The sequence below is a fragment of the Rissa tridactyla genome, chromosome 2 (genome assembly GCF_028500815.1).
Source record: "Rissa tridactyla isolate bRisTri1 chromosome 2, bRisTri1.patW.cur.20221130, whole genome shotgun sequence".
In the NCBI taxonomy this organism is placed as follows: Eukaryota; Metazoa; Chordata; class Aves; order Charadriiformes; family Laridae; genus Rissa; species Rissa tridactyla.
Window position 1 is genome coordinate 61,439,893 of NC_071467.1, and position 27,804 is coordinate 61,467,696.

At 38.0% G+C, this 27,804-nt stretch overlaps 1 protein-coding gene across 1 annotated transcript in view; it reads left to right on the forward strand.

Annotated features, from left to right (window-relative positions):
* DOK6 (docking protein 6) overlaps nucleotides 1-27,804 on the forward strand; it is a 251,558-nt gene that overhangs the window by 89,795 nt on the left and 133,959 nt on the right. Inside the window, exon 2 of the mRNA XM_054191773.1 lies at nucleotides 8,419-8,526. Within this exon, the coding sequence (XP_054047748.1) occupies nucleotides 8,419-8,526 (108 nt within the window). The remainder of the gene's footprint in view (nucleotides 1-8,418; nucleotides 8,527-27,804) is intronic.

Below are 27,804 nucleotides of genomic sequence, written 5' to 3' on the forward strand. Positions count from 1 at the left end.
AGAAGTTACTCAAGTTCAATATCAAAATATAACAAAACCATAACTTTCCCTGTGATCTTTTTCTGATTACATTTAGAAAAGTACCTGTGGGAGAAGATACAGACTTTGGTACAAATTCTGGCTACATAGTTGTTCGTAAGTAGCTGCTGCACGTTCAGGTTAAGCTCAGTGAAACACTTGAGATTTCTTGGGCATAATGATTTCTTTTAAAACGTTGCAAGTTCTGGGATTGTCCTGCTCGATGCCTCCTAAAACTGTTGTAATCAATTCTTTGTTGTGGTTCGCTTTGAGGTTTATTTGTCATTTACTCTGAGGCCAGACATGAAGCAAACAGTTTTCCTCCAAAGGAATCACTGAAGTTAATCTTGCCAAAAACTGAGTCAGAAATGCAGAAAGCCAAAAAATGGCTACTGGAACGGATTTTTTAAAATAATCATAACATCAATTCAAATGTAAGTGGTAACTTCTGGTGATAACTTCTGGTCTAGGTACTGCCGTGAAGGCTGAGAGCATTATTTGTCAAGTGTGTCATTCTGACCTTGAATTGCCCTGCTGACAGTTCAAAGCAAAGTAAAAATGGCGCATTTTTAAACTCTGGGCGCCTAAGGATTCATAAAACTGTGTAACACTTTTCACATGAATACAACATGCAAATCTTTCCAGATATGTATCCTTCCCTCTTCTTTCAACACAGAAAAAAAAGGCTTCAGATACCATAGATAAAGTGTTTATACACAAAGTAGTTTAGTTAGTATAGGAATAGCTGGAAAATTACTATGGTGTGCTTTGATTTTCACAGAACTCTCTAATAATAAAATAAATCTTTTTATGGATTACATGTATAGCCTGTGACTATAACACCATAAATTATAGTATATTATGAACATCTATATGAATCTATAATGGTATGTTATGGCAGCAAGAAGATGACGTGTGTGTATATATATATATACTATTACTGGGTGAATTGTCCCTAATCATCTCTCTCTAACCATTTTAATTCTCACTGACTGCAATCAAGGCCACAAGGATTGATGTAATCTGGGATGAAAGCGTTTGTTGCAGATGTTTCTGTATTTCTTCTGTTCCTAACTTTAAATGCCAGTAGATTTGCAATCTGGAAAATAATAATAATTTTTAAAAAGCTATGAGAAATTTTAGGATTTGAACTGTGACACTAAAATGATCTAAGGCCTAATTGTCTTCTATAATGTTGCAGAAGGTCATACTACAAGGTTTATAAACTAGAGGTTTAACCTTGCTTCCTAATTAGGATGATAAAATGAAGCTCAAGGGTGCGTGCAAGGTTACCATATATGAGGAATGTTTCCCTGTTGGATAGCCTTCATAACACACCTTCAGACGGCATTTTTTATGAAAGGCATTACTAGTGATCTTTTTGGGATATATTTGTGGTTTTTTTTAGTGCTGGCTTTATAGTTTCAACAGCTTTGCTTTTACTGTGATTGCTTTGTGGTAGATATTTTGGTAATGTTTGAAGAAAATACGTTGAAATAAGCAAGAGCAGGTGGAGAGTTAGAATCAATAAAAAAAGGGAAAACCTCCCAAGGCTTTTTGTACCTTGTGGTAAAGTCTTGGCCCCACATCTCAGAGCTGCTGACAGAAGAACATAACCTCATGCTTCTGAGCAGGGCTAGGGGTTATTTTTGCTTCTCCTCCTGTTTGCGGGGGAGTGGGCTGTCAGAGGCTGTGGAGGATCTCTGCTCTGCTGCTGGGAGGTGTATGGGTTCCCAGTGGTGTGGTAAAGGAGCAGGAGTTGGCCTCCATTCCCTGCTACTCTGCACCCTCCGCGCTAATTTGGGAGCTCAGTGGTGGCGCAGTACTGTTCTGCCTCTCTTGTTTTGTCATACGGATACAAATTCGCCACCCAAGAATGCACCTACTTAGTGCAGTGGTAACTGTATTTCAAAAAAGCAGACAGTGAAATCGGTGCTGTTCAAGACAGGAAAAATTTTCTAGGACAGGAAGACAGGAAAAGTTTCTCGGGCACCTTAACTTCTAAGACGCCCAGAAACCTGAGTGCGGGAGAGATGGCATGCCTTGTTACAACACTACTGGATTTATCTTTTTAATATCAAGTGTTGGTAACTCAAGTAAGTGGTTTGCAACTAAGAGGTTTGTTGTTGGTTGTTTGTTTTTTTTTTTCTTTTCCCTAATGGCTTTACTCAGCAATAGCTTAAATTCTTTAACTTGTTCATTAGCTGAGGCATGAATGGTTTTGTCTTCCCATTTTCCTCTTGGACCTTTTTACAGATAATAACTGCTTTTCAATTTCTCTCAAATTTTACTTGAATGCATGACAAGTGTAGTTCTATTGAAGCGATAAGGTGTCACCCCTCATCTCTTCTCCCTTTGCCAAAATATGCAAAAATGAAAAAGTGGTGGGTGTCAAAACAATGGTTAAATATGAGTTTACTGTGACAACTATTTTTATTTTTCTTATTATGAATGCTCTGGTTTTTAATTTGTGAGTCAAGGGGCTTTTTTAGCTCACAACATACTTCTTTTATCTCACATACCCTCCAAAAAGACAATATCCATTTCTTAATGCGGATAACTAGTAAAGTAAATTTTGAACATTTTCATGTTTTAGTGTTTTTAATGGGTACACTGAAGATGTCGTATTATTTAACAGATAGAGCACTGCACATGGAAAGTCAGGGAGGAGGAAACAACTACCCTTTGCTGCAGATAACGAGATATAAATGCAGGACCGAACATTATTATGTAGATGTCTTCCTGGGAGAACCATTTGTTTGCGCTATGCTAGCAGAAAGCCCCGTGAGTGATGCTTCGGTGCCCGTTATGGTCAGCGTTGGTGTCTTTTGGTAACTAGGAGCCGATTCACTGCTGCTTCTCTCAAGAGACAAATGTTTCTACAGTTAGTGACAGAAAATTAGAGTTTTAGTTTTTTAGTTTTCCAATATGCTAAAGGTAGTGATCGGCATTTGTACTATCTTTTAGACAGGAGTAGGGAGATTTCAGAGCATCTTAAGTGGTTTGAAAAATAAAAAGAGCTTACAATGTTGTAACTTTCTTTTTTTGGCATTAGAAAAATTGAAAAAGATAGATGAGAAGATTTTTGTTTCTGGGGGTTTTTTTTGAGGTGGAAATTCTGGAGTAATGTGTAGAGATGTGTCAATAAATATCCCGTCTCTAAATATTAGTGATGACTGGCAGAACTTTATTAGCTACAGCTGTGGATGAATAGAAATGTTAATCTCAACAGCATTTATTGTAAATGACTAGGAAAAGGCTTTAGAAATCTCTGGAAAATGGAAAATCCTATGTACGATTCCCAATGTAAACCAATTATTTTAATTGTTTTAGGAAAAGATTTTCTTCTTTCTGGAAAACTAATTTAGTCAATGTATTTCCTGTAATGTGTTTTAACGGGCTTATTTTGAATAACCATGGCAACAATAAAACAGAATTGTATGATATGAACATGAAAAATAATGATCCATTCAGAGGTCAAACTTTTGTATGTATTAGTCAAGAATATTAAAAAACATAAGCATGCTGGAAAGGTGAGCTGAGAGGTGAATTAAGCAGAAGAAAAAGTAAGAAAAGACAATTATGCAGAGATTTTCATCATGAATTGGTCTACTGCGGTGTTTCAAGTAAAATATAAAAAAGTGCTCTCTAAAGATTAATAGAAATGGAGCAGCACTGGGAGTCAAATATCTGACTGGAAAGAGTTCAGAAATCATTTGGGGGTGATAAGGTTATATTGTTGCAGATCTGGAATCCTTTTCTCTCACTAACAAGATAAGACTACTCAGAGTCCATCTTTAGGAACAGAAGCTTCTGTCCATTGCAAGCTTGTACATTGTAATGAAAATCATTCCCATATGCTGTTGCATGGTACAGCGAATCAGTCTTACCAGACCACAAGTGCGCTGAGTTGCTGCCATCGCATATTGATATATAGTTGCACAGGTAGTGGGATCTAGAGGAAATTTTTTTTTCTGCTTTGCCCATCTTGTAAAACTGAGAGAGGAAGAGTGCTGCTTAAAGATGTTCTGCTATGCCACGGACTCAGCAGGTACTTTCAATAGAAGCCTTCTCAGGTTTGTAATGAACAAGTTTTGGTCCTTCTAATTGATATATTAATAAAAGGAAACCGAAACATAGCATGAACTTAATGCTATCTTTCTGAATTTCTCCAGAAAAAAAGCTACAGTATAGTGTTAGACTTCGTCTTGTTTGCCCTTGATACAAAATTTTTATATCATTTTTATTGAGCAGTGAGCACTTATCCAAGAATGCTGTAAAACTGATTAAATGATCAAATATTTGGCATTTCTTCAAGTATGCATATGTGAAAAACAGACACCTAAATCTCACAGGAAATAGTATATGTTATGGAGGCAACTCTACAAGTAGTTCTCATTCTCTCTGTTGTTCAAGGACTGATTTCTTTCACAATGGCTTCCCCAATTATCTGAAGACTTTAGAAGTCTTTCAGAAGTTTTGATTACAGCCAATGGCATCCTAAACTAGGCCAGGGATAAAAGAGTATCTCACAGTTCGTGAATAATTGAGTAGGCTTCTGTATAACAATGAGGTGCCTTATGAAAGGCAAATGTTTGTTTGCTGTGTGCTCACATCTGCACCTATTTATTCATATTTATAGGTAAATTCATATGCTAATGCTTTTTCAAACACTGAGATACAAACTGTCTGTTGATGTAATAAGATAAAATGCTGCTGAAGTGCAGTGGAACTGTATATATTTATACCATCTTTAAAAGTGATTGTAGGTCAAAAAAAAAAAAAAATTCCAAATGCAAGGATGTACCCTTGTGTATGTACATACCAAATCAGGAGTTCTCTTCAATCCATTCTGTTCTTCAAATCTCTCCTCTCTCTAAAGGTCTGGAAAAAACAGATGGAAAAACAATACACTGAACCAGTAACAGTCTAAAGGTAAACCTTACAGTCCCCACCTCTTGCTGTTCAGTGCTCTCCTTTGAAAGCAAGAGCTTTTCATTCCAGCAGTCTAAATGCTGAAGACTTTGAATTCATCCCAATGCTGAAATTTAGGCAAAGGTCTAATGAGGAGCATCCTTAAAGATAGCTAGCATCTAGCCCTCTTCGATGGATACTTTGAATTGCCCACCGTTATAGGGGTGAAGGCTTCCCTCTTGAATTTTGTCACTTTAGCTTCTACACTGTCCCAGATTGATATCCAGTGAGAAAAGACTGAAGTTGCCATTCAGGAGAGCCTGCTCATTTATCACTGAAGGAATTCCTTCATAGTATGCATTAGATGACCTTTTGTCTGGAAAATATTCTCATCCTTACAGGGAGAAATCTGACTCCTTAACTTTACTTGTCTAGTTTTCCATTTATTAGGGATACTACTAATGTACTGGAGCTATTGTTATCAATACAGGCTGGGGGCTGATGTCATAGAGAGCAGACCTGCGGAAAAGGACTTGGGGGTACTCGTGGATGAAAAGCTGGACATGAGCCAACAATGTGTGCTTGCAGCCCAGAAGGCCAATCACATCCTGGGCTGCATCAAAAGAACCGTGGCCAGCAGATCCAGAGATGTGATTCTGCCCCTCTACTCTGCTCTGGTGAGACTCCACCTGGAGTACTGGAGCCCTCAGCACAAGAAGGATATGGACCTGTTGGAGCAGGTCCAGAGGAAGGCCACGAAGATGATCCGAGGGTTGGAGCACCTCTGCTATGAAGAAAGGCTGAGAGAGTTGGGGTTGTTCAGCCTGGAGAAGAGAAGGCTGCGGGGAGACCTTATAGTGGCCTTCCAGTACCTGAAGGGGGCCTACAGGAAAGCTGGTAGGGGCTGTTTGCGAGGGCATGTAGTGATAGGACAAGGGACAATGGTTTTAAACTAGAGCAGGGTAGGTTTAGATTAGACATTAGGAAGAAGTTCTTTACCATGAGGGTGGTGAGACACTGGAACAGGTTGCCCAGAGAGGTGGTGGAGGCCCCATCCCTGGAGACATTCAAGGCCAGGCTTGATGAGGCTCTGAGCAACCTGATTTAGTTAAAGATGTCCCTGCTTACTGCAGGGCGGTTGGACTAGATGACCTTTAAAGGTCCCTTCCAACCCAACACATTCTATGATTCTATGATTCTAACTGATACTTCTCGTTATAACAAAATACAACTGTGCCATATTAAACAAACAAACAAACAAACAAACAAACAAAACCTGTAAAAATTACTCTGTTGGTTGATACAAAGCTTCTGTTACCTTATCATCAGTTGCCCAATATTAGGTCATCGGTAGAATGTGGATTCTGTGGCTGTGCTAAAACCCACCACCTCTGGTGATGGGGGCTGTAGTTTCATCTGTTTTTCTAAAGAGAAGTCTGTGAGGACTGTAAACCATTTAAGGTACATAATGGAAATAAGGAAATCAATACATGATTTGAAATAGAGGCAATGGTTTTTACCTTGGTAAAGAACTTGCAGGAAAAGGCTTTCCTCAGAGGAAGAGAGATGAGCTGAAAATACACATAGACTAAAAAAAAAACCAGGTCCCAGAAGAGCCAGAAGTATTATTAAAAGCCACACTTTTGTTAAATGAATAAATATGTCCATTTTGGACGGTTTGTGCTATTACTTCTAGTAAGGTCAAAATAGAGTGAATATCCTCTACCTGTGCGTTACCTGCAAAAGTGGAGATTTTCGCACCGTAACACTGTGAAGAGTTAATCTGAATTAATCAAGAGAGAACTGTGGGAGCAGTGCTGTAGCTTTGGTAAAATAAGTTGCAACACTGCCAAGATATTACTTGAAGAAAGTACTATCTAATAAAGATGGTTTATGATGTCCCACAGTGTAATGTCATTTTTTTCAGGAAATGTGATATTGTCTTTGCTTCCCCCCAGGTTAGGTGAAGTAATTTCTGAGGTAGGAAGTACAGTTGTACAGTTGCCACTTTACAACCTTAGTAGAAAAAAAACCCTAAAACTTGTATGCTTTGTAAGAAGTATACTTGCAGAGGATTTCATTAAATGTTATGTTTTCTTCCAAAAGCCTTCATAATTAAACATATTGATACTGTAGTCCGATGGTAGGTTTTTAGAAGAAAAAAACCTTATTTTGACTGATAACATTCTTCTGAGATAATGAGAACAGAATAGTGTCAGTATTATATCAGAATGTGGCTAATTAAGCTTAATTATTTTAATGACACTATATTTGCTGCTCATGCTCAGTTTGGACAGCAACACACTGAGGGGAAAAATCCTCATTTCAGCTCTCCCTGCCTATTTCCTTGATTTTATTTATTTATTTGTTTTTGTAATGGGAGATGTGTTTGAACTGATCCAAATTAAATAATACTGTACTTCTTGTATTGTGTCATTAAATTTTGTAGACTTTCTGAAGAAATAAGACTGTTCTCCGCATTTGGGCTGTGGAACCATTAACTAGCATTGAGTTGGTTTTGTTTTTTAATGTATCCTTGAAATAATAGCATAAAATTGCATAAGGTATTGTTTATAGAGCTGTGCAAGTACTGAAGAGGAGGACGAAGTAAACTATTTTCATAGATTATAACACTAGATTAAAATCTAGTCCCTTACGTGCACAATATTGTCTAGAGGCTTATCCTTAATCAGCTTCCTTTTGAACTGCAAATGTATTCTTATTTGATAATTCAATCCTGATTTTAAACTTTGGTTATGGCAATACCACCAGAACGCTTGGTAAATAGTCTGATAAAGTTCCCTCGTTGCTTAAAAATGCATTTTAAGCAAAATCTAGTGTGTTTCCCATTAAAATTAGAGGCTAATATTGGTTTGTGCTTTCTGAAGGATTTTACTTTTTCACTACATGTTCCCAAACTTTAATAATCTGTTTTTTTCTTAGAATGTTTGTCATTCAATTAAGTGAGAGGATTAGATGTTTTCCAGTAATGGTCACATTGATGCTTATTTCAACTTTGTGTTTTCTTTGCTTTGTATATAATCTTATTCTAGCTGCTGATTCCTGTGGTGTGTTAAAAGCTGCAATGGTATCGATACTTTTGTAGAAATAGAGTATAAAAGTGAAAGCTAGAAATGCATGAAGTCATTTCTGAAAGTGCTTTCTCCAGTAACAGCTTTATAATTGTTTTCATTTCATTTTCAAAGTTCATGGATTTACTTGCATCTCAGGAATTGTCAAATTTGGCATGCATGAAAGAAATTGAAGCAAAATAGCGTACAAAAGACTGACAATCAATATGTACATAAACTGAGGAATTCGGGTTACTTACATAGAAATAATTGATGTTCTCAGAATTTGCCAGACTTTCAAATAAAATATTGTCATTTTAAAATATCTTCCTAAGTCAATTATGTAACTGAATGCATTTGTGATACTGTCCACCTTTAAAGGAAAACTGATATAATCCATTGATTTTGTTTGCAGATTTTCAGGCGTTGTTGGTTGGTTTTCAAGAAGGCTTCCAGTAAAGGACCCAGGAGGCTAGAAAAATTTCCAGATGAGAAGGCAGCGTATTTCAGAAACTTTCACAAGGTAAGTCATGCCTTTCTCGTGAACTGAAGCATTGCCTGTTTACCACTCTTCCTTGGGAAAAGCATGTTCTTGATATGTCCACTTTGCAAACCATACAGGGAGAATTGCGCTGAAAACGTAATCCCGACACTGAAACTTCTGTAAATCTCAGTGATGTGGGTGAGACATCACCCTGTTTTTTCCAGATGAGCGCAAAAAGTGCAATGTGTGTGAAGTGACAGGTTGATGATTTTTTTTTCTTTAAACATTAGTATTTTGGAATGTGTAAAATTGGCTGCTTAGTCAAATGTTTAACCTTAGTTATTAACTAAGTATGGAACAAATTCTGAAAATGCTAAATGCCTCGGTTGCAATGGCAACACTGGTTGAATATGTAATATTTTTCCTAGAACTCGTCATGATTTACAAGCTCTGTCAACAGCAAGGATTTTTAAGGGTAAAAATTCAGAATTCACTGATGAGATTCTCTCTGCTTTCTCTGTCACTCACTTCTGTGATGGAAAACAAGATATTCAAGCATGGGTTTTTCTTTCTGTCTTGTAAGTTACTGTTATCAGCTCCCCCAGTCAGTCAGTAGACTTCAAGTTAGCTAATCTTAAAATAGGGCAAGGCTCTGTGCTTGTGCGATTGTCTTCTATCCAGTCACCTTTAGCGTTACGTCATATCAACGTTAAATATTATGTTAAAACTGGCAAGTTGAAACACAAAGATGACTTAGTCAAGGTCACATAGCAAGCAATGAAAGATTGCGGATGTTAGTCTAGATCCCTTGAAGGCAGGTCTAACGCTTTTTATCATAAAACTACAAATTAGCCTTTAAGTTCCAGTAACCTCTTGGTATCTTTAAATGAACAATGTATATATAATAAATAGCATACAGTTATCCTGTGAATATTTTCTAAGAAAACTAGCCCTAGTAATTTCATACTGCCAAAAATCCAACTTCTGATTTTATATTGGTTTTCAATAAAAAGGACTGACACGTACTAGACAATTTCAAAAAAACATTTACTTTCAAGATGCAACATAATGATGGGTCTTTAAAAAGATTAATTGGATGGTTTGGGCCAATAGGCGTAGTGATGGCTGACATCCCGAGGAGATCCCTTGTCTGTGAAGTTTGTATGGATTAGCAACAGCGCAGAAGGATGAAAGTGTGTGGCTTTGGGGGGAGCTTTTGTGGGGGCAGTTTAAAATGTTTTTGGAGCATGTTATTGCCTATAGCATACTTTTTTTGTGTAAAAGGATTCAGAAACACTTTATATGTTGCTTGTCAACTGTCGTCTTTGTAGAAAAATCATGTGACAAGTAAGAATAATTTAAGAAGCTGAAAAAACAACATAGAGATATAGCTGCATGTTGTTGTAGGAAGCATGTCCCTTTGCATATAACTTAAACAAATGTAAGGGGTGGTGTTCTTTTCATCCCTTTTTTTCCCTCTTATTCCACTCCTTGGTAGGAGGAAATACCCTATTTAAAAGTGTACGAGTATGTGGCTGTAGAGAAAAAAGAATTGTATCCATTCACTTGGATGATACCAATTTTTCAAATAGAGTCATGAAATCATTTCTGAAGTTATATTATCAGAAAATAGAAACCCTGAATCTTATTGTCAGGCGTGATTTATTTTTTTTAAGGATAACTTATTTTTTCGTAATGATTATTCTCTTCAGTTGCCACCATTCTGATAAATGAAATAGTGGTGAAGTAGATGTGCATGATTTGTGAATATTCATCAAGTGTGACTGCAGTGCAGGCCATTATGGGAGCAAATGCAGTTATTTGATTGCTGTATTGGGTCAAAATACCCTGATTCTCTTTCTTTCTTTTCCAGAGGTGCTTATTGCTTTGTTACATTTTGAAGTAGTTCAAAATGCATGTTTATTGCAATCCAGTGCAAACTGTTAGCCCTGTTCTGAAATTCTGTTTCGTTATTCATTCACAAAATATAAGGAGGGAATCTGGTGTGCAGAGTTGAAGGGTAACTCTGAGAATCAATGAAAAAAATTATTAAATATTGAAGAAATGAAAGACCTGGTGTTTTCTAAGATTAAAATACATGTTGCAAGCCTGACTTCTTATGAAAGAACAACATACTTCAACGAGTGAAGGGCTCTGATCGCACGCTAATATTCATATAAGATTATGTACGTCAACCCTGAGATCCTTGCTCCCATACAATGTCTTTATAACTAGTAGAAGAAAGGGGGTGGTGCAGTCGGGGACTCAGAATGTGCTGGGATTCTCTAGGAACTTGTGTCCCTCAGACATTCAGGTCAGTCTAGGTTACCATGGAAGAAGGTCTAGGACAAGCACATAGTCTTTCTAGATTGTACTGTGCAGGTTTTCTAGCCTTCTCATGCGAAGAGTTACAGGAGAAAATTTTGCCTCTCAAGGGGAAACAACAAAAATTAATACCTTTGATTTGTCTACATTCAAATCAGTATCCAGGATCACAAACAGTACTGCCATTGTAACTAACCCATCAAGATCTTAAGCATCTCCATTTTTCCATGGATGTTTGAGCTTGAAATGCAGCTCTCATCAAATTCCCATGTAAAGCACTTTACCTAGACAGCTATGGATCTCCTGTGCTTACATGATAAACCTGGGTACTGGACAATGTGAATTATAGAAGGGGCTCTGCTCAAAAAAAAAAAAAAAAGAGAGAGAAACAGCATAGCATTTGGTAGCTCAAAGCTAGGAGAGTTAAAAATAGAGATTTTCTGGTTTACATATCCTAAACAAATATTTATTAATGTAGAGATAAGCTGGCCTCTTTCAAAAATGGACTTCCCCCTCCATGCCCTGGTATCTAGACAATACATGGGTTTATTTATTATTCTGTAAATTCTCTAATGCTGTTGTGCATTGCTTTGTTGGTTTTTTTTCCAAGTGATTTTCTTAATATAAATAACAGTAATGGCATTAGTCCTTATAGATAAGTGCCGCCTGACAGTAGCAGTGAATACTACATTCATTAGTTGAAACATGACCTCATCTGTTTATTCCAGTTTCTGGTATCAAATTAAAAATCCTCATTACTGGAAACTTAGATCATTACACTCTTGCTCAGGTAAGTTATAGCTTAGCTGTAGTGTTTTCCCTTGAACATTCTTTGTAGAGGTTGTGTTGAACAGACGTGTTTACTCCCATTACTCCAAAGAGGGCATAAAGTGGCAATAGTCTTGGCTTCTGGGAGCTGTTGCTACACTACAGACACTGCAGCTTTACCAAGTTAAAAGAAGGAATACATAAAAAGCCTTCTCAAATGTGTAAAAGAAGATAAAGGTTTGTAAAAGGTTAAATTCTTTCACGTTTTGGAGACACACTGATCAGATAGTACCAGTGCCTGTTACCCATTAGGAGCGGCTTGCCAGGAGCATTGCAGGAAGTCAATATGGCTAAGTAGCAACATGAAGGTTACTAGAAATGAGAGGTCAAACTTCAAAACCTGAAGTGTATCCAAATAAACTAGAAAGCATTACACAGCTGACTAATTAATTGTTAAAACAGAATTAGAAAAAGCAAAGTAGAGCTTGAACAGCAACTAACGAGAAGACTCAAAACTGGTTTTAAATACAGCTTCTGACCCATCAGGGACAAAAGGCTTGTCAAAGACCCTGTGTACCCAAATGGCAATCAGAGTATAAAGAAATTGAGAAAGAAAGAGAGCATAAATGAGCCCATTTGCATTGGGGTTTACTGTAGAGGAAACTGGCACGCTCTGGTGTGGGTATGCAAGAGATGTCTCTGTATCATAGACTTGATCATAGATACTTCAACCCCAGCTACACAGAACGGTCTCTAGCAAAGTATGGAGAACATATTCACCCAAGAGCCCAAAGGGAACTTAAGGATGACATAGATGAATTAATAATGGTAGGCCCTAAACTCCAAAATGGGAACCAACAGATTTGTTTTTTTCAATCCTTTGTAAAATCTCTAGTCCTGTTAATGCACACTCCACACAATAATAAAAAAAATTAAAAAAATAAATAAAAAAATAACCTTCGCACAAAGTGAAGGTGTGAGTTGGGTCTGTCCCTGACAAGATATAGCTGCCTCGGAGCAAGAGAAGCTTGAATCTGTCAATGCTGGCATGCTTACCCTTCAAATAAATAAACAGGTAATATCTGGAGTAGAGTTCACGACTTACTGATTTAATCCCCCCAGTATGAGAGATTGTTCCGTTGAGATTGTGTCAACAACAGCTATCTCTAAGGTACTGAGTCTTAAGTTAACAAGATTAAAGTAGGATAAGATTTCTTAGATCTTTTTGGTATTTAATTGTTTTTTTCTGTTATCACATTCGATTATGATGTGCTTTATTTAAAACTGCAAATGCAAAATAAAATAAATTGCACAACATTTTAGCAATGACTTCTGATAGTCAAAAATATGTATGGAACAGATGGTCTTAAGCACATCTTATACAATATGTGTCCACAAATATAAATAATAACGAAGAAAAAGAATAGCAGTAGCCTTCTAACTCTAATCTATTAAATTAAATTTGTGGTCAGGGCCACACAGGGGAAGCTACAATACACTTTTTCTTTCACTGCTTGATTATCCTGAAGAAGCTTGTGGAATGCTAAATACTGGTTTCAGAAAATGGCGATTTATGTAATGAAATCCCAGTGATTTTATGGCAAGTCCTTATATCAGCTACCATGGTTTCTTGAGCAGTTCTTGGCAATAAGATCTTCTGTGCACATGCATACAACAAGCTCACACACAGACTTTCTATGCTGCCTTTGTAGTCCTGTTTTGTAAGAAGAAGGAGGGGACAGATTCTTTTTGTGTTTAAAAACTCAGTATGCAGGAACAATGAGATATTTACTCTTCTACTAGCAACTAGCATAGTTGCTAGTCTCCAATTGAGACGGCCTTAAACCATGAGGTGGTTATTCACTTCAAAATATTTCAGGATAAATGCATTCCTGATAACTTTGCAAAACACTAAGTTCTGCCAGAGTTATCTATGTGCTAGCCCATATGATTCTCAAATGTAATTACAACTCTAAAATTAAAAATAAAAATATATACATATGGTAGGATTATCGTGACCCTTGTAAGAACTTCTCTCTGATTGTTTCCACTTACTCAGTTACCTTTTGGTTGTTTTTTTTTTCCTTAGTGTTCCACTGCCAGGTTGCCTAAATAAAGATTCTTATTGCTAAAGAAATGTGAACTAGCCTGCTCTTTATTCTAATTTACTCCAAGACTCCTACTTTATTGTGGAGTATTTCAGCCTCTTGTGTTGCTCATGTTCACTACATATCAGAAGTTATGCAAGTCTCCTTGTGGACATCTATAATCTGGGATGCTACTATTACGACTCATGATATTGCTTTGCTTCTCAGGTGCAAAGGCATTCTCAAAAGGAAGTTGGATAAACATCTATCAAAATGTAATTGTTAGGCTTGAGTTCTTGCACTTTTTGTGATAAGATTTGCACTTGATTTGCATCCAAATTTGAATATTATTTGAATTCAACCTTCCTTGCTTTTTTTTTTTTTAAATAAATTTTATGCTTTCTGTTTTTCAGAATCTCAGATTCAGTCCTTTCTGGTTTTGCTATGTTGACCATTCTGTTTCCACTGTTTGTTAGTTGATCTAAATTTGCTCAAGTCTATTTTCTCATCTGGTTAAATTCACACAAAAATTCATATTAGAGGAAAGCTAAACATACTCCTTATGAAGATCTGGTCACATTCACAGATAATGGGTTTTTACTTTGAGAACAATCCCAAATATAGACCATTTTGTTCTTTTCCTCTTCTCCCCTTATGCTTGACTTTAAAACTGTGGTCATGTTTTGTTGCCCAGAACTTCTTTCACAAAATTTCAAAATAGTGCTCTCAATGTAGTATTTTCTTAGGAGCCCTGTGACTTTGTGTGTGTGTGTGAATGTGTTAGTTCTTGAATAATATTTTCAAATTTTTATGTACAAAAAAACTGAGAATTTAAGAGTTATTTTTTGTAAGTCTTTACTCCTTGAGGTTGAAAGAGGTTCCCAAATGTACTTTGTGTTATTTTTACAACCTTAGTTTGCTGAGTCTTCCAAAGCAGAGATAACTAAATTTTCCTGAAAACTGTATCCTTATTTCCTAATTTTGACATGTATTTCTCTTCAAATATTTGTTTATAGTACTTTCAATTAATACCTTGTCTTCTATCAAAATCATCTGATCGGTATGGGAAGGTTGCAAAGGACATTGCTTTCATGGGCAGCTATTACTCAGCTGATGAGATTAAAATGATCCCTATTTAAATGAATAACTGTTATTAAAATTACTCAGTTTTGTACACCAAACAATAAGATTTGCAGTAATTATCATATCCCTCTTAAAATATAGACATATCTGAACAAAGTAATTGTTCAAAGCAAGCATTCTATGCACCAAAAAGCAAATTGCAGAAATAATTGGACCTGTGCTGGTAATAAAGCTGTTAATAGAGTCTGAGCACATCTAAGGGCAGCATGCAAATGAATAAAACAAAATGTCTTTCAGCAAAGATTGTATTAAGGCAATGACATCTTCTTCCCTTAATGATATAGTGAAGACATCTACAAGCTGAGCATGCTGACAGGACTTTGAGCTCCTACAAGCATGCTTAACTGAGCCTATGATTCTCTTCCTGCGCAGGACTCTACTCGTACTTCTAAACTTTGAAGGCACAGGGTATTAATTAGGAATGTCAATTCACAGGGTAAATATAGAAGTGATGTCAATGGGTGGCTTTGAATTCCTCAGTAGTGACATCAGTGGCTGAATCTAAGTATCAAGGAGGTAATAAATGGTAGGAAAAGTAAAGGTCATCTCTTAGTCTCTACTGGTAACGCAAAGCAACTCCGAGACATGTTAGTAGTGGTTCTTATATGAAGATCCATGTATGCTTACTACAGTAAATTTATAGTAGTACTTGAATGCATGCACAGTTTTGCAGCAAAAGGGACACTCTACTCTTAAAAATCAGCTGATTAAATAGGAGGCTGTATTCCTGTTATATTAAGTGTTAAAACAAGCTTGAAGACTGAACTTTTTACTGTAAAAAAATACTATTGGATAGGGGAGGAACGTTTAAAAGTTTCAGCAGGAAGGAAAAAAAAAAAGGAAAAAAAAAATTATAACGTAAAGCTTCCAAAATGACATTGACCTATAGAACAATTCAGGTTGAAAGGGAACTCTCGAATCCAGCTGGTTCAATCTCCTCCTCAAAGCAACATCAGTCCGATCATATTGCTCATGGCTGTGTCCAGTTGAGTTTTGAATGTCTTCAGGGGTGGAAGTTCCACGACCTCTACAAAGCTAAACGTGAAGTCCTGCACCTGAGACCTAATAACCAAAGCAGGGAAAGAGTCTGGGGTCTGAGTAGCTGGAGATCAGCTCTGCTGCAAAGGCCCCGAGGGTCCTGCTGGGCAGTGAGCTGAGCCTGAGCCAGCTGTGTGCCCTGGCAGCAGCGAAGCCAAACCACGTCCTGGTCTGCCTCAGCAGGAGTATGGGCAGCAGATTGAGGACTCTCAACTAGGAAGGCTCCTCCCTACTGAGTGTTTGTTAAGCCGTACCTGGAATATTGTCTCGAACCAGGACACCCTCACTGCTCTAGTGAAGAGAGAAACTGACAAAAACAGAGAGGGTCCAAGCAGAAGGCTAGTGAGGAAACTGCAGGCTGCAGAACCTGACGTATGAGGAAAGGTTGAAGGAACTGGGTTTGAATTAGTGAAGAGCGAAGGCCCAGGGGGATCTAATGACAGCATTCCAGTTTTGATGAGGTGGCTGAGGTGAGTAAAGGAGGTGCTCTGTTCTCAAGCATGTGTAGGGAAAGGACAAGAGGCAACGGGCAGAGGTTGCTTTAGGGGAAATTAGCTGGCTATAAGAAGAAAAAAAAATTAGCCATGGGAACAACTAAACATCAGAGCAGAGAGGTCAGTATTTCCACACTGATAATCTTGATGACCTAGCTTGGCCGGGCCCTGGGCAACCTAATCTAAGGCCCTGATTTCAAGGTTGGACCAGATGATCTTTAGGGTCTCTTCTAATCTAGACTTTTGTGTGAACTATAAAGTATGTGTCATTAAAGTTGTTACAAGCTCTTGATATATCCCTGTGCTGCATGTATTGTGTCAAACTGGTCCTGCCCTCTCCTGAGCATATTTCAGTTATTTCTAGTGATGGAAAAAATATACTTAATCTTCCTAGTGTTTCTTAAGACAGCCTCGAGAGCTTTTTTTTGAACTACTTTAGTGTTATTCCTTTACAGTAGAGAAGGTGACGATGGTCTGTGTGTCAGTTATGTATATTCTGGTTTTGCCATGAAAATCTATCCATGTTTTTGCAAAGTTTAAAGCATTTCCAAACCTATATTTTGTGCATGTTTGTTAGAAACACTTCTGACTTTGACAGCTAAAATGTCTCATGTCATCTGTAAAGCTTTGCATATGATGGAAACTCAGATAATTTTCTCTCTTGAGTAATGAAATATGTTCCCTCCAGTTCTTTCAGGGCTAAAGCCTGACATTCACTCTAACAGCTACTTGTCATTTCTGAAGACATTTCTGGGGTCAGGTGTTTGAGATGAGATCATGGAGCCATTCTCTGTATGTATATCCTCTGGCACCTAGGTAACATGGAAAGGAAAATTGTTGAAGAAATAGACCAAATGTTAGAGCATGGGGGAAAAATAAAGGAATAAATACTCTGGCACTCTATGAAAGCACCTTATCAATTAGGTATCTGGGCAAAACACCAGGAGCTTCTGGCAGACAGAAAGCTGGCTGTTCAAGAAGTTGATATGAGAAATGCTAAAAGGAAGAATGGCATGGGAAGATGGTGAAGAAAGTGCATATTATTAAGGGTAAACTGAAATCCATCTTAATTGACTTTGCACAAAAATAAGGAGATGAGTACAGAAATAAAAATATGACAGTGAGAGGGAGGTGGACAAGGAAGCAAAGAGTATGGACATAGTTTATCCCTTCAGCCCAAATGTATCTTGGACAAAGAATATCAGTGCAGCAGGAAGGATGCACGTGAAGAGAAAGCAAGAGGGATTGTTCAGATTTTTGCACCAAAGCAAATTGCACTTCAGTAATACTACCTACCTCATTTGTTTCAGCAGCTGGGAGGTGTGCACTTCTCAGACATTTCCCAGGAATGTCAAGTTCTGAAATAAGACCCTATGCTTGGGAGTGAGGGTTTCAGTACCAGGTACTCAGTTGAAGCTGGGGGATAGGTACTTCTGAGAGGAGAGACTGGAAATAAGGTCTCTGAAGGAGGTCTTCACTGGTCCTTGAGGGGAGATCAAGAAGAAACAATTAAGATAGGGTATAAAACAGATGGGTTCTGCTGTGGAGATTTGCACTAACTAAGCTTCCCATTCTGATGTTTTTGTTTACCTGGACTTTAGTAAGGCCTTTGATACAGTTTCTCACAGCATTCTCCTGGAGAAGCTGGCTACCCATGGTTTGGACGGGAGTACTCTTCACTGGGTTAAAAACTAGCTGGATGGCCGTGCCCAGAGAGCGGCAGTGAATGAAGTTAAATCCAGTTGGCGGCTGGTCACAAGTGGTGTTCCCCAGGGCTCGGTATTGGGGACAGTTCTCCTTAATGTCTTTATCAATGATCTGGATGAGGGGCTTGAGTGCACCCTCAGTAAGTTTGCAGATGGCACCAAGTTGGGTGGGAGTGTCGACCTGCTTGAGGGTAAAAAGGCTTTGCAGAGGGATCTGGACAGGCTGGATCGATGGGCCAAGGCCAATGGTATGAGGTTCAACAAAGCCAAGTGCCAGGTCCTGCACTTGGGTCACAACAACCCCATGCAGTGCTACAGGCTTGGGGAAGAGTGGCTGGAGAGCTGCCTGGCAGAAAAGGACCTGGGGGTGTTGGTCGACTGCCAGCTGGATATGAGCCAGCAGGGTGCCCAGGTGGCCAAGGAGGCCAACAGCATCCTGGCCTGTATCAGGAACAGTATGGTGAGTAGGACTAGGGAAGTGATCATCCCCCTGTACTCGGCACTGGTGAGGCCCCACCTCAAGTGCTGTGTCCAGTTTTGTGCCCCTCACCACAAAAAAAGACATTGAGGTGCTGGAGTGGGTCCAGAGAAGGGCAACGAAGCTGGTGAAGGGTTTGGAGAACAAGTTGTATGAGGAGCAGTTGGCGGAGCTGGGGTTGTTTAGCCTGGAGAAAAGAAGGCTGAGGGGAGACCTTATCACTCTCTACAGCTACCTGAGGCTGTAGAGAGGTGGGGGTCAGTCTCTTCTCCCAAGTGACAGGTGATAGGACAAGAGGAAATGGCCTCAAGTTGCACCAAGGAAGGTTTAGACCAGATATTAGGAAACATTTTTATGCGGAAAGGGTTATTAAGCATTGGAACTGGCTGCCCAGGGGAGTGGTTGAGTCACCATCCCTGGAGGTGTTTAAAAGACGGGTAGACGTAGAGCTTAGAGGTATGGTTTAGTGATGGGTTTTTGTGAGAGTTAGGGTGATGGTTGGACTCGATGATCTGAAAGGTCCATTCCAACCTAGGCAATTTTATGATTCTATGATTCCAATGCAAGTGTTGTTGAAAAGCTGAATCCTGGATATTTCAAATTCAGATCAAGAGTTTAAGGGACATATTTTTGCCTTTTTTTTTTCCAATATTGTGTGTGTCTATTTTCACTACTCAAGTGTAGAAAATAGGTATACTACATAAATAATAAAAGTTCATCATGAAAAAGTTAAAGGCCTAATTATCTAGCCTGCTGTTTATAACACTAGTAAAGAAACGTTATGTGAGGATTTTTTTTTTTTTCTTAATGGCAACATTTTCCCTCGAAGCTACTCTGAATTGTGTCTGTGTTGTTGGGGAAATGTTTACCATTTTGATGTGAAAATGGGAAGTGGTGTGGTTCCTTGTGCAATAGCTGTAAAAGGAAGCAGACAGGTACAAACATCATGTCATGGTGTACCAGGGAGGGCAGACACATTTGTCACTGTAATTTACTTTCCCTTAATAAAAGGAGATGAGATAAAATATAATAAGTCTTATGAGTACTAAGTTTCATTTAAGGTTTTGATTTGCTTATAGTAAGGGAGGCTTTGCAAAGTAAATAAAGAGCAATTTATTATGAAAATTGGCACAAAGCTATCTAATTTTTACTTCTTCATAGAAGGAAATTTGAAATTCAAATCACTGGCTGATGAAGGTTATTAAAAATGCATTAGAGTTGAAAATGTAGCTGTATGTAATTGTCATAATAGATATTCAAAATTAATTTATCCCCAATGACAATTAAGCTGAAAGAATTTTCAAATTATCAGCTAACAAATTTCAGTTAATTTTAGAAGCAAATAAAGTGAAAACATTTCAAAAATTCTGTAAAAAAATTTAAAAATCCTAAAAGAAAGGTTACATTTCTGTTCAGAATCTTTCCTTTTCTTCTTTTTCAAATTACTGCACTCTATTACAGTTTCTTTGCCCTTTTTTTTTTTTTTTTTTGGCCTCAGGTTCCCTTTATTGCATTTTTTTCTCTTTCTCATTTTTCTCCTAAAGAATTTTGGACCACTTTGAGGGTATGTGTACACACACAAGTACAGGCACGTGCTGCATGTAGGTTCATTTAAACTCACAAATTTTCTTTCTATATCTGTTTTTTCAGCTAGTTGGTACATTTTTCTGATGGGTATCAAGAACCTCATAGGTAATATGGTGCTATTAATACTGCCTTCAGAATATCTGAAATGCCTTTAATATATATGTTTATATTTAAGAACAGTATTAAAATGCCAGTTTTGGTATTGTTGGATTGGGATAGGTGTTATTATTAAAGTCACTGAGGCATATTTACACCCTTTAAAAATCAATGGGGGTAAAGTTTTCTAAATAATACTATTTTTTTGTCATGTGTTTGTATTTATTGTTTTGATCCTTTTTAAAAACAAAACAAAATTTAGGCTAGTGGATAATTCTGTGGTTGTGCTTGTTTGTGCATCCATGAGCTTCTACCACTTGCTGTCGTCCACAGCAGAGCCCTCAGCTGAGTCCTGTGCTTGTGTGTGACATCCTCACCTTTGGATCAAGTGAGAAGAGCCAGGAATGGGGAGGGCAAAGATGATGATGTGCCTTCTCCTTTCCTGGCCAATGTCAATTCTTTTTCTGAATAGAGCTCTTGATAGGTCAACGGATACCCAGCATCTGAGAGGTCCTTGAAACCTGCATCATGAGCAGTCTCTCAACTGTGGTTTTTTTTCCCCCCTGTGAGTGGTACGATGGGAGTAAGCCAGCCTTTCTCACCTAATTTTCATCCAAGGCTTCCCCCTGGTTTCAAGATCTGGCTAAAGGGAGCTACAGCCTGAGTTGAAGGCTTTCGGAGTTTGAAAGGGGTAGGAGGGGGAGTTAAACCTAGGGCTCAGCCACTGGCATAATGTACAGCATAGATACAGCCAAAATAATTTATGTGCATTGAAAGCCTATGGATACTTGTATCCCCTAGCACTCCTGACCCAGTTTGGCAACGTGGTGAGAGATTTTGCAGTTAGGGTTATACCTAGCAGTTTAGCAAGAAGAATTATATACCCGTCACTTACTGATTCAGCAAAGTTATATTTTGTAAGCATGCCTTTGCTTGTAATTTGTTTTCAAATGCAGTCTATGTTAATAAACATGTATTTTTAATTGAACTCATCTAACAAGATAAGTTTGGGAATTACTACAGGTCAGCCAATTTAAGTAAACAAGAGGAAAACTTAAAGAAAGTTTTGGAGGGGTACATTTCTCCTTTTCTTTTTACTCGAAGATGAAGAACATATTCCTTTTAATTAAGCAATACCTTTGGGCCAAAACTAGAAAAGGTCTGGATATACTCATGTACTTTGATAATGTTAAAAGTAAGAACTCTTAAAAATGAAAACAGTTTCTAACTGTCCAGTATATTTTAGTAGCCTCATAAGGCTACGAAAACTCATATAATGATCTAATTCATTTACACGTTCATTGTGAAGTATTGTCTCATTACTCTACTTGGATAATTAAACTACAGTAAAGACATGCCCCATTTTGTTTCTCAGGCATAAGCACAGTGCTACTGTTTGCATACCTGGTAACTCTAGCAGGAAGGTTGATATTGAAAGTGCCTTTCTTTTTATTGAAGATGAAATTTGGAAAGATAATTGGGAAACCTGTTTTATTTCAGTTGTGAATCATCTTGCCTCTCTCCTGTCTCTCTAGCGTGGTGTTATTTTTCAAACGTGAATCTGGGTTTCAAATTACAGTGTTCTTTTAGTAGTAAGGCATTAGTTATTTTAAATTTTGTCAACGCTTACTTTTACAGAAGGCTGTTTTTTTCCCCCAGTCTCTTTTTTTTTTTCCCCCGCTCTCTTTTCCCCAGACCAAGTATTCAGTTTGCACATCAAAATGAAAGGTCAGATTGGAAAACGTATTTCAAAGGTTCTTAAAGATAGTAAGAAAATGGGATTGGGGAGAACTGTAATTTTTATATTACAAATGACTGTCTAGAAAAATACCTTTTGAGGTATGAAAGCATTTCTTTTTCAGTATGTATTTTAAAATCCTAATTAAAATGTTTGTTAAGCGAAGAGGTCTGCATACACATGAAATGATGAGATTTTAACTATTGCTTTAAAACACCAGGCTACCAGCCAAAACCAGAATAATCCCAACAGGCTGGCTGATTTTATGGATTAGGCAGCAGTTCAATTCTGGCGGTATTACAGCAGTGCAGTTTGAGGGAAAGTAAAGTAACTTGGCTTGGCAAAGCCTCCACTTCTTTGCCTATTAAAGGGAGCTGGTATGACTTAATATGCTTATTCTGCCCTGGTTGGTTTGATTTACAAACACTGTGAAACAATGTAGCATTTGAAGTGGCATAACAAAAGCTAATCAAGTAAGTTTGGTTTCCATCCTTATTTTTTTTAGATTTCATTGAGGCAAAGCAAAGAATTTGTAACTGCTTATGTGTGAAGTGGCCACTTAAAATACAGCATGAATCTGGGTAGCCAGGTGGTAATCCATATGAAAATCAACAATAGCAATACTTGGCAATACTTAGCAATAGCGAAGACAGAGAAAAAAGGCAGTTGAGGTAAAGATTCAGTTTTTGTCTTTCTTTTACCTTTATTTGAATTTTGATAAGTGAAAAGATAGTTATTTTCTATTCACTCTAAATTCATATAATGTCATCTACATTCTCTATGAATGCTGAAAAATTTAAACTTTTTCATTTTTTTAAATCTCAGTTTTATCTGGAGGGCAAGAAGAAATTATTCAGTATCCCTCTGCTATCAGACCTACGCATATTTCTTCCCATCAAACTTCACTTTCTTGCCCTGACATTACTGGTTTATACTTAGCCTGATTTATTTTTAATATATACATTTGTTCTGTCCTTTTTTTTTTTTTGTTTATTATCTACTTATTAAGTAACAGATAAGATTCTTACTGCTGTTATAGTTGTGGTTTCCATTTAGCGCTTACAGGAATGAACGTTTACTTGGTAGCAATTTCTTAAACCCTTATTCCTCTGAAATAACAGCTGGAGACCTGCCCCAGAGGTATAATGTGGAGGGTGATATGCCGCTCCTTGGCAAAATTCCTGGAGAGTGTTGTTACCATAACAACTCATCTTCTTCCAAGGATAAATCTGTGTGCAGAGATGTGGAAAACTTCTGTTTTCTTTTGCTTTTCTGATCTTGGGGTTTCTCTTCTCCCTTCTTATGTTCTTGTAATCTCGTGTTTTATGTTTTGCTATTCTTTCATGAAATAGGTTTTTCATTTTTTTCTGCCTCTTAGTACTTTCTTACATCAAGTCTTGATTTTCAGTCTCTTGCATCCCCTGGTCCTATTGTTGATTGTCATGTGCTGTGCTTGTGCAGAATGTGCTGAAGTCAGGAAAATATGTTTCATCTTAAATACTCTCAATGCCTAGTCCCATGTGGTTTTGTCCAAACGCATAAAGGTCCAAATAGCCTCTGTTCCCATCTCTTTCTTAGACTTGCAGGTTAATTCAGACGTGAATGGGCCTCAGGGGATCTCTTGTCCAACTCCTGCTCACAGTAAAGCCAGCTCTGAGGTCAGACATGGTTGCTCAGGGCTTTGTCCAGTTGGGTTTTGAAAACCTCCAGGGTTAGAGACCGCAGAGCCTCTCTGGGGGGCCTGTCCCACTGCCGGGCTGTCTTCATGGTGAAAGCATTGCTTCTCATATGCAGCCTGAACATCTCTTGTCTCAGTTTCTGCCTGTTGTCCCTCTTCCTCCCGTCAGTCACAGCTGTGAAGAGCCTGCCTCTCTCTCCGTGATAACATCCCTGCAGACACTGGGGGGGCTGCTGTTAGGTGCCCTCGAAGCCATCCCTGCTGCAGACTGGAGCAGCCACGGTCCCTCAACCTCTCACAGGTCCAGCTCTGGCTGTCATGGGGGCCCTCTGCTGAACTCACTCTGGTTTATCAACTGCATTGGGGTCCCGAAACTAGACACAGCATTGTAGATGTGATCTAATGAGTGCTGAGTAAAGACAAAAAGTCACTTCCCTTGATATACTCACTGTGTTTCTGTTAATGCAGCCGTTTCCCCAGTCCCGAAGGTCTTTACACTTTTCAGGCAGTGCATCGCCCTTTCTTAAGAGCCAAAATCACATCCAGCTCCATCTGAAGCGGTAACAAAACTTCTACTATGTGGCAATTGGATTTAACCATGTAAAAGGAGCCACTAACTGGAGACAAGAGGACAGAAAACTGAGCTTAAAGGGAGATGGCTTGTTTCTTTGAGATACTCCTCTCTGTAGTCCTTTCATCTGCAATGGGCCAGCATCTCCTTTTCTCCTTTTGCAGACTGGCAGCAGCATTCACAGTGACATTAGCATATTGGTGCCTCCTTTGCCCTTTTCTTGCTATGATAGTTCACATAGCTCTTGCTTCTTATATCGCTCCTTATGGCTGTCATGCTGTTTCTGGTTTGAGGTAGTTCTCTACAGTCTGGGCATCACTCACTGGAGTCTCTGCTCCTTGCCACTGTGTTGGCTTTTGCTCCGTTACATTACTGCTTGCGTGTTTTTGCACAACAGATGGTAGTATGTGGGCCATTATTAAGAAATAAGAGGATGAACAATTACATTTTGTAGCTCTCTCTTCTGCTTCCGCTTTTGCTAGATAGAAATTAAATGACAACAAGGGATTGCGCAACACAGAGCAGAAATCCGTTTATGTAAATTCAGACCTTTTCCTCTGCCCAGGCAATTTCCAGGACTCTGCACAGTGGAAATAGCATTCAGTAGATGGAATCGCAGAATCATTCCCCTCCCAGTTTCATACAGGAAGCACGCATTTGAGATTTTATGTGTGATTTTTGTGTTTTTTATCTTTTCTGGACCTCTTTTCGTATTTACTGTGCAATTATATTTTTTGTAGTGATGCAGATGTAATATACGATTTGGAAGTAATATTTTTATAATTGTGGAAGAATTATTCAATGCATTTGAATGTACAATTTGAGCACCAGAGCCGTAGATATGTTATATATATATAGTCTTTCCATGCTCATGTAACACAAAAGTGGATAGTGCAGATCCTAGTCTTTCAGCTCCCTGACTAGAACAGTTTCTTACAACAATAAGCAAAATAAATATCCAGTGTAGGTCAGTGATGAATTATGATGGATTCAAGAGAAAGTGTTTTGAATTGTCCTTAAAACCCTTCCTCTTTGACAGAAATAAATGTAGTTCCAAAGAAAGTAATCAGAAAAAATGTCAAGTTATGTTGACTACTAAGAAGCAACAAATGCCACTTGATCTGAGCCTTTATTTAAATTACATGTATTTTGTAATTTAATAGCCCTTCGCATCAAAGAATATAATTAAGATGCCAAAAAAAGAGAAAAAATAAAAACCAAAACCCCAAAACATTTTAAGGGTAGGTATCCTATTTAAGTTGCATTGACAGTAGCTGTTTTGTCATATCAAATATTTTGCTAACATAATGGAAATGTGCTCTTGTAATTATTTCCTGTAATTTACTTGGGTAACAAATGCACTTTCAAAAAGAAGACTATAGGTTTCTGTAACTTTGGTCACAGATTCCCAACAGAAAAAATGTGAGTGTTTTTCCCATGTAAAAATAAGCTCTTGACCTGGATGAGTTGTTATAGCCAGCGCACAGGCAGGGAGAGTGGGAGACTTCTGAAATGTCATGTCAAGACAGGTAAGGGCTAACGCGCTTTTAGAGACACCAGAAGTTTGTTACTAGCAAACCCTTATCTGATCTATTCTGGCTGGTCAAAGGTCACTGTCTACTTCAGTGAATGGATCTACAGTTTGAAGTTTCCATATAGCAATCCTGAATAATTTCCTCGATCATCAACCTATACCTGTGTATCTTGCTTGGATTTAGGTTATTCCTGCCTGCCACTGCCGACTATCTTATACTAATAATTTTCCTGCACTTGAATTATTTGCTAGGAATCCACAGCATGACTTTACTGAAATCAGACTGCAGTTGTTTTAGCTAGGGAGAAGTGGGGTTAGACTTCAGAAAACTGTCAGGATGTTTTTCAGTTCTTTTCCAAGTCTGTTGGCACAGAAATGCATGAAAACTAATATAGACCAAGACTTTAGTTTTTCTTGTAACTCAGTCACCTGGCATCAGGCAATGCTGGGGCATTCTGACAGAGGGTAAGGAATGGAAATGATTTGGTATTAGCATCAAATTTAGGATCTTCAGGTAGAAAGGTGATTTCAAGTTCCTGTGAACTTCTCATGGTACAAATGGTTATCCTAAGACATACGATAGGGAAAATCTTCCAGGAAACTATGATTTTTTAAATTTTTTTTTCCTAAGTGATGGCTTAAGCTCCCTTATTCCTCTGATCCTTTTATCTTTTTTGACCATATAACATGCGATTCGGGAATGGTTAGTTCCTTCAGAGGAGTCCTTTCCCACTTTTCCTCTTCCTCTTAAGGTTGGTGCCTTGTTCAGTATTTTATTAATTTATTTATTTTATTTAAAAAAAAAAAGAAAAAAGAAACTTTCTTTATACAGTCATAATACAGAGCAGCAGACAGCACCTTTTTTTGCCCTTTTTTCTTTTTTTTTTATGATTATGATTGATACACCCAGATGTAGCTAGATAGCATTTACAAGGTGTTGATGATTATTGATTTTATTATTCCTATATAACATTTACTTAAAGGAAGCAAGTAGAGGCTCTGAAAGTGGTGCCCTTTTTAGATGAGATGTTATACGAACACAAAACAAGTTTAAGTTTTAGGCTTATCTGCAGACCAAGATAAAGAAAAATAATGAGGAGGAAGGGAAGTGCAAGCAATATTTGGGTGGTTCTTAAGTGCTCCAGATATAGGAGCAATGGCAGCAGAAAACTAACTATAGGCTCTTTGGCATTCTTGTTCAGTGCTTGATGTTCCTCTGTGAAGAAGTTTTGCATTTTGGTGAACAATTTGATACTAATAAAAAAAAAAGTGTGTGCAGATCAAGCTGTGCTGATGTGGAATCTTTGAGGTGATCCAAATTCCTGACTGTGAGAAGCAGCAAGTTACAGAACCCAACACTGATGTGTAGCCTTGAGACCCTGGTGCAAGCCAGGTGTAATTTTGCAGGAGTGAGATGTTGCCTTTATCAATCCTAGAAATTCTCCTACCTTGTAGCCCTTCAGGGTTATGTCCTTTCATCAAGTATTAACCAGAAGCAAAGGAGTTGGATGTCTCTGATATAGCTATGTCAACCCCCTGCTCCACCCCCTCAAGAAAGAAAAAACTTTTATATATGAAAAAAAAAAAAGGAATAAAAAAGTTTGGCAACAAAAAGTTTGTTACATATACGTTAAGGAACTATTCCATGTCTTTTCTTCAATCAGTATTCATTGTTATTGTAGATACAAGAAAAATGTTTGAGAGACTGATACAGGAACAGATCAAGAAACCAAGCAGGAAAAAAAGCAAGGAAATGTATGTGTGGGCTGCTGAGTGATGGACATGTGAGGCAGGAATTATTGATGAGGAGTAGGAGAACTGAGAAATGGGCCAGGTGCTAAGAGTCCCTAACATGTACCACACTGAGCACCATATGGAGTACTGCACTAAATGATAGCGCCAATATCTAGTAGAGAAAAATTCTGTTACCATATGAACGTTAGTGAAAAGTTGTAAACTGCGTGATCATAGCTTAATACAAAAGGATCTGTTTAGCCTACTGGAAGAAATCATAAAGGATAAGGGTAGGCTAGAAATCTATTTGCAAGATTACTCACTGAACAAGTAATATTAG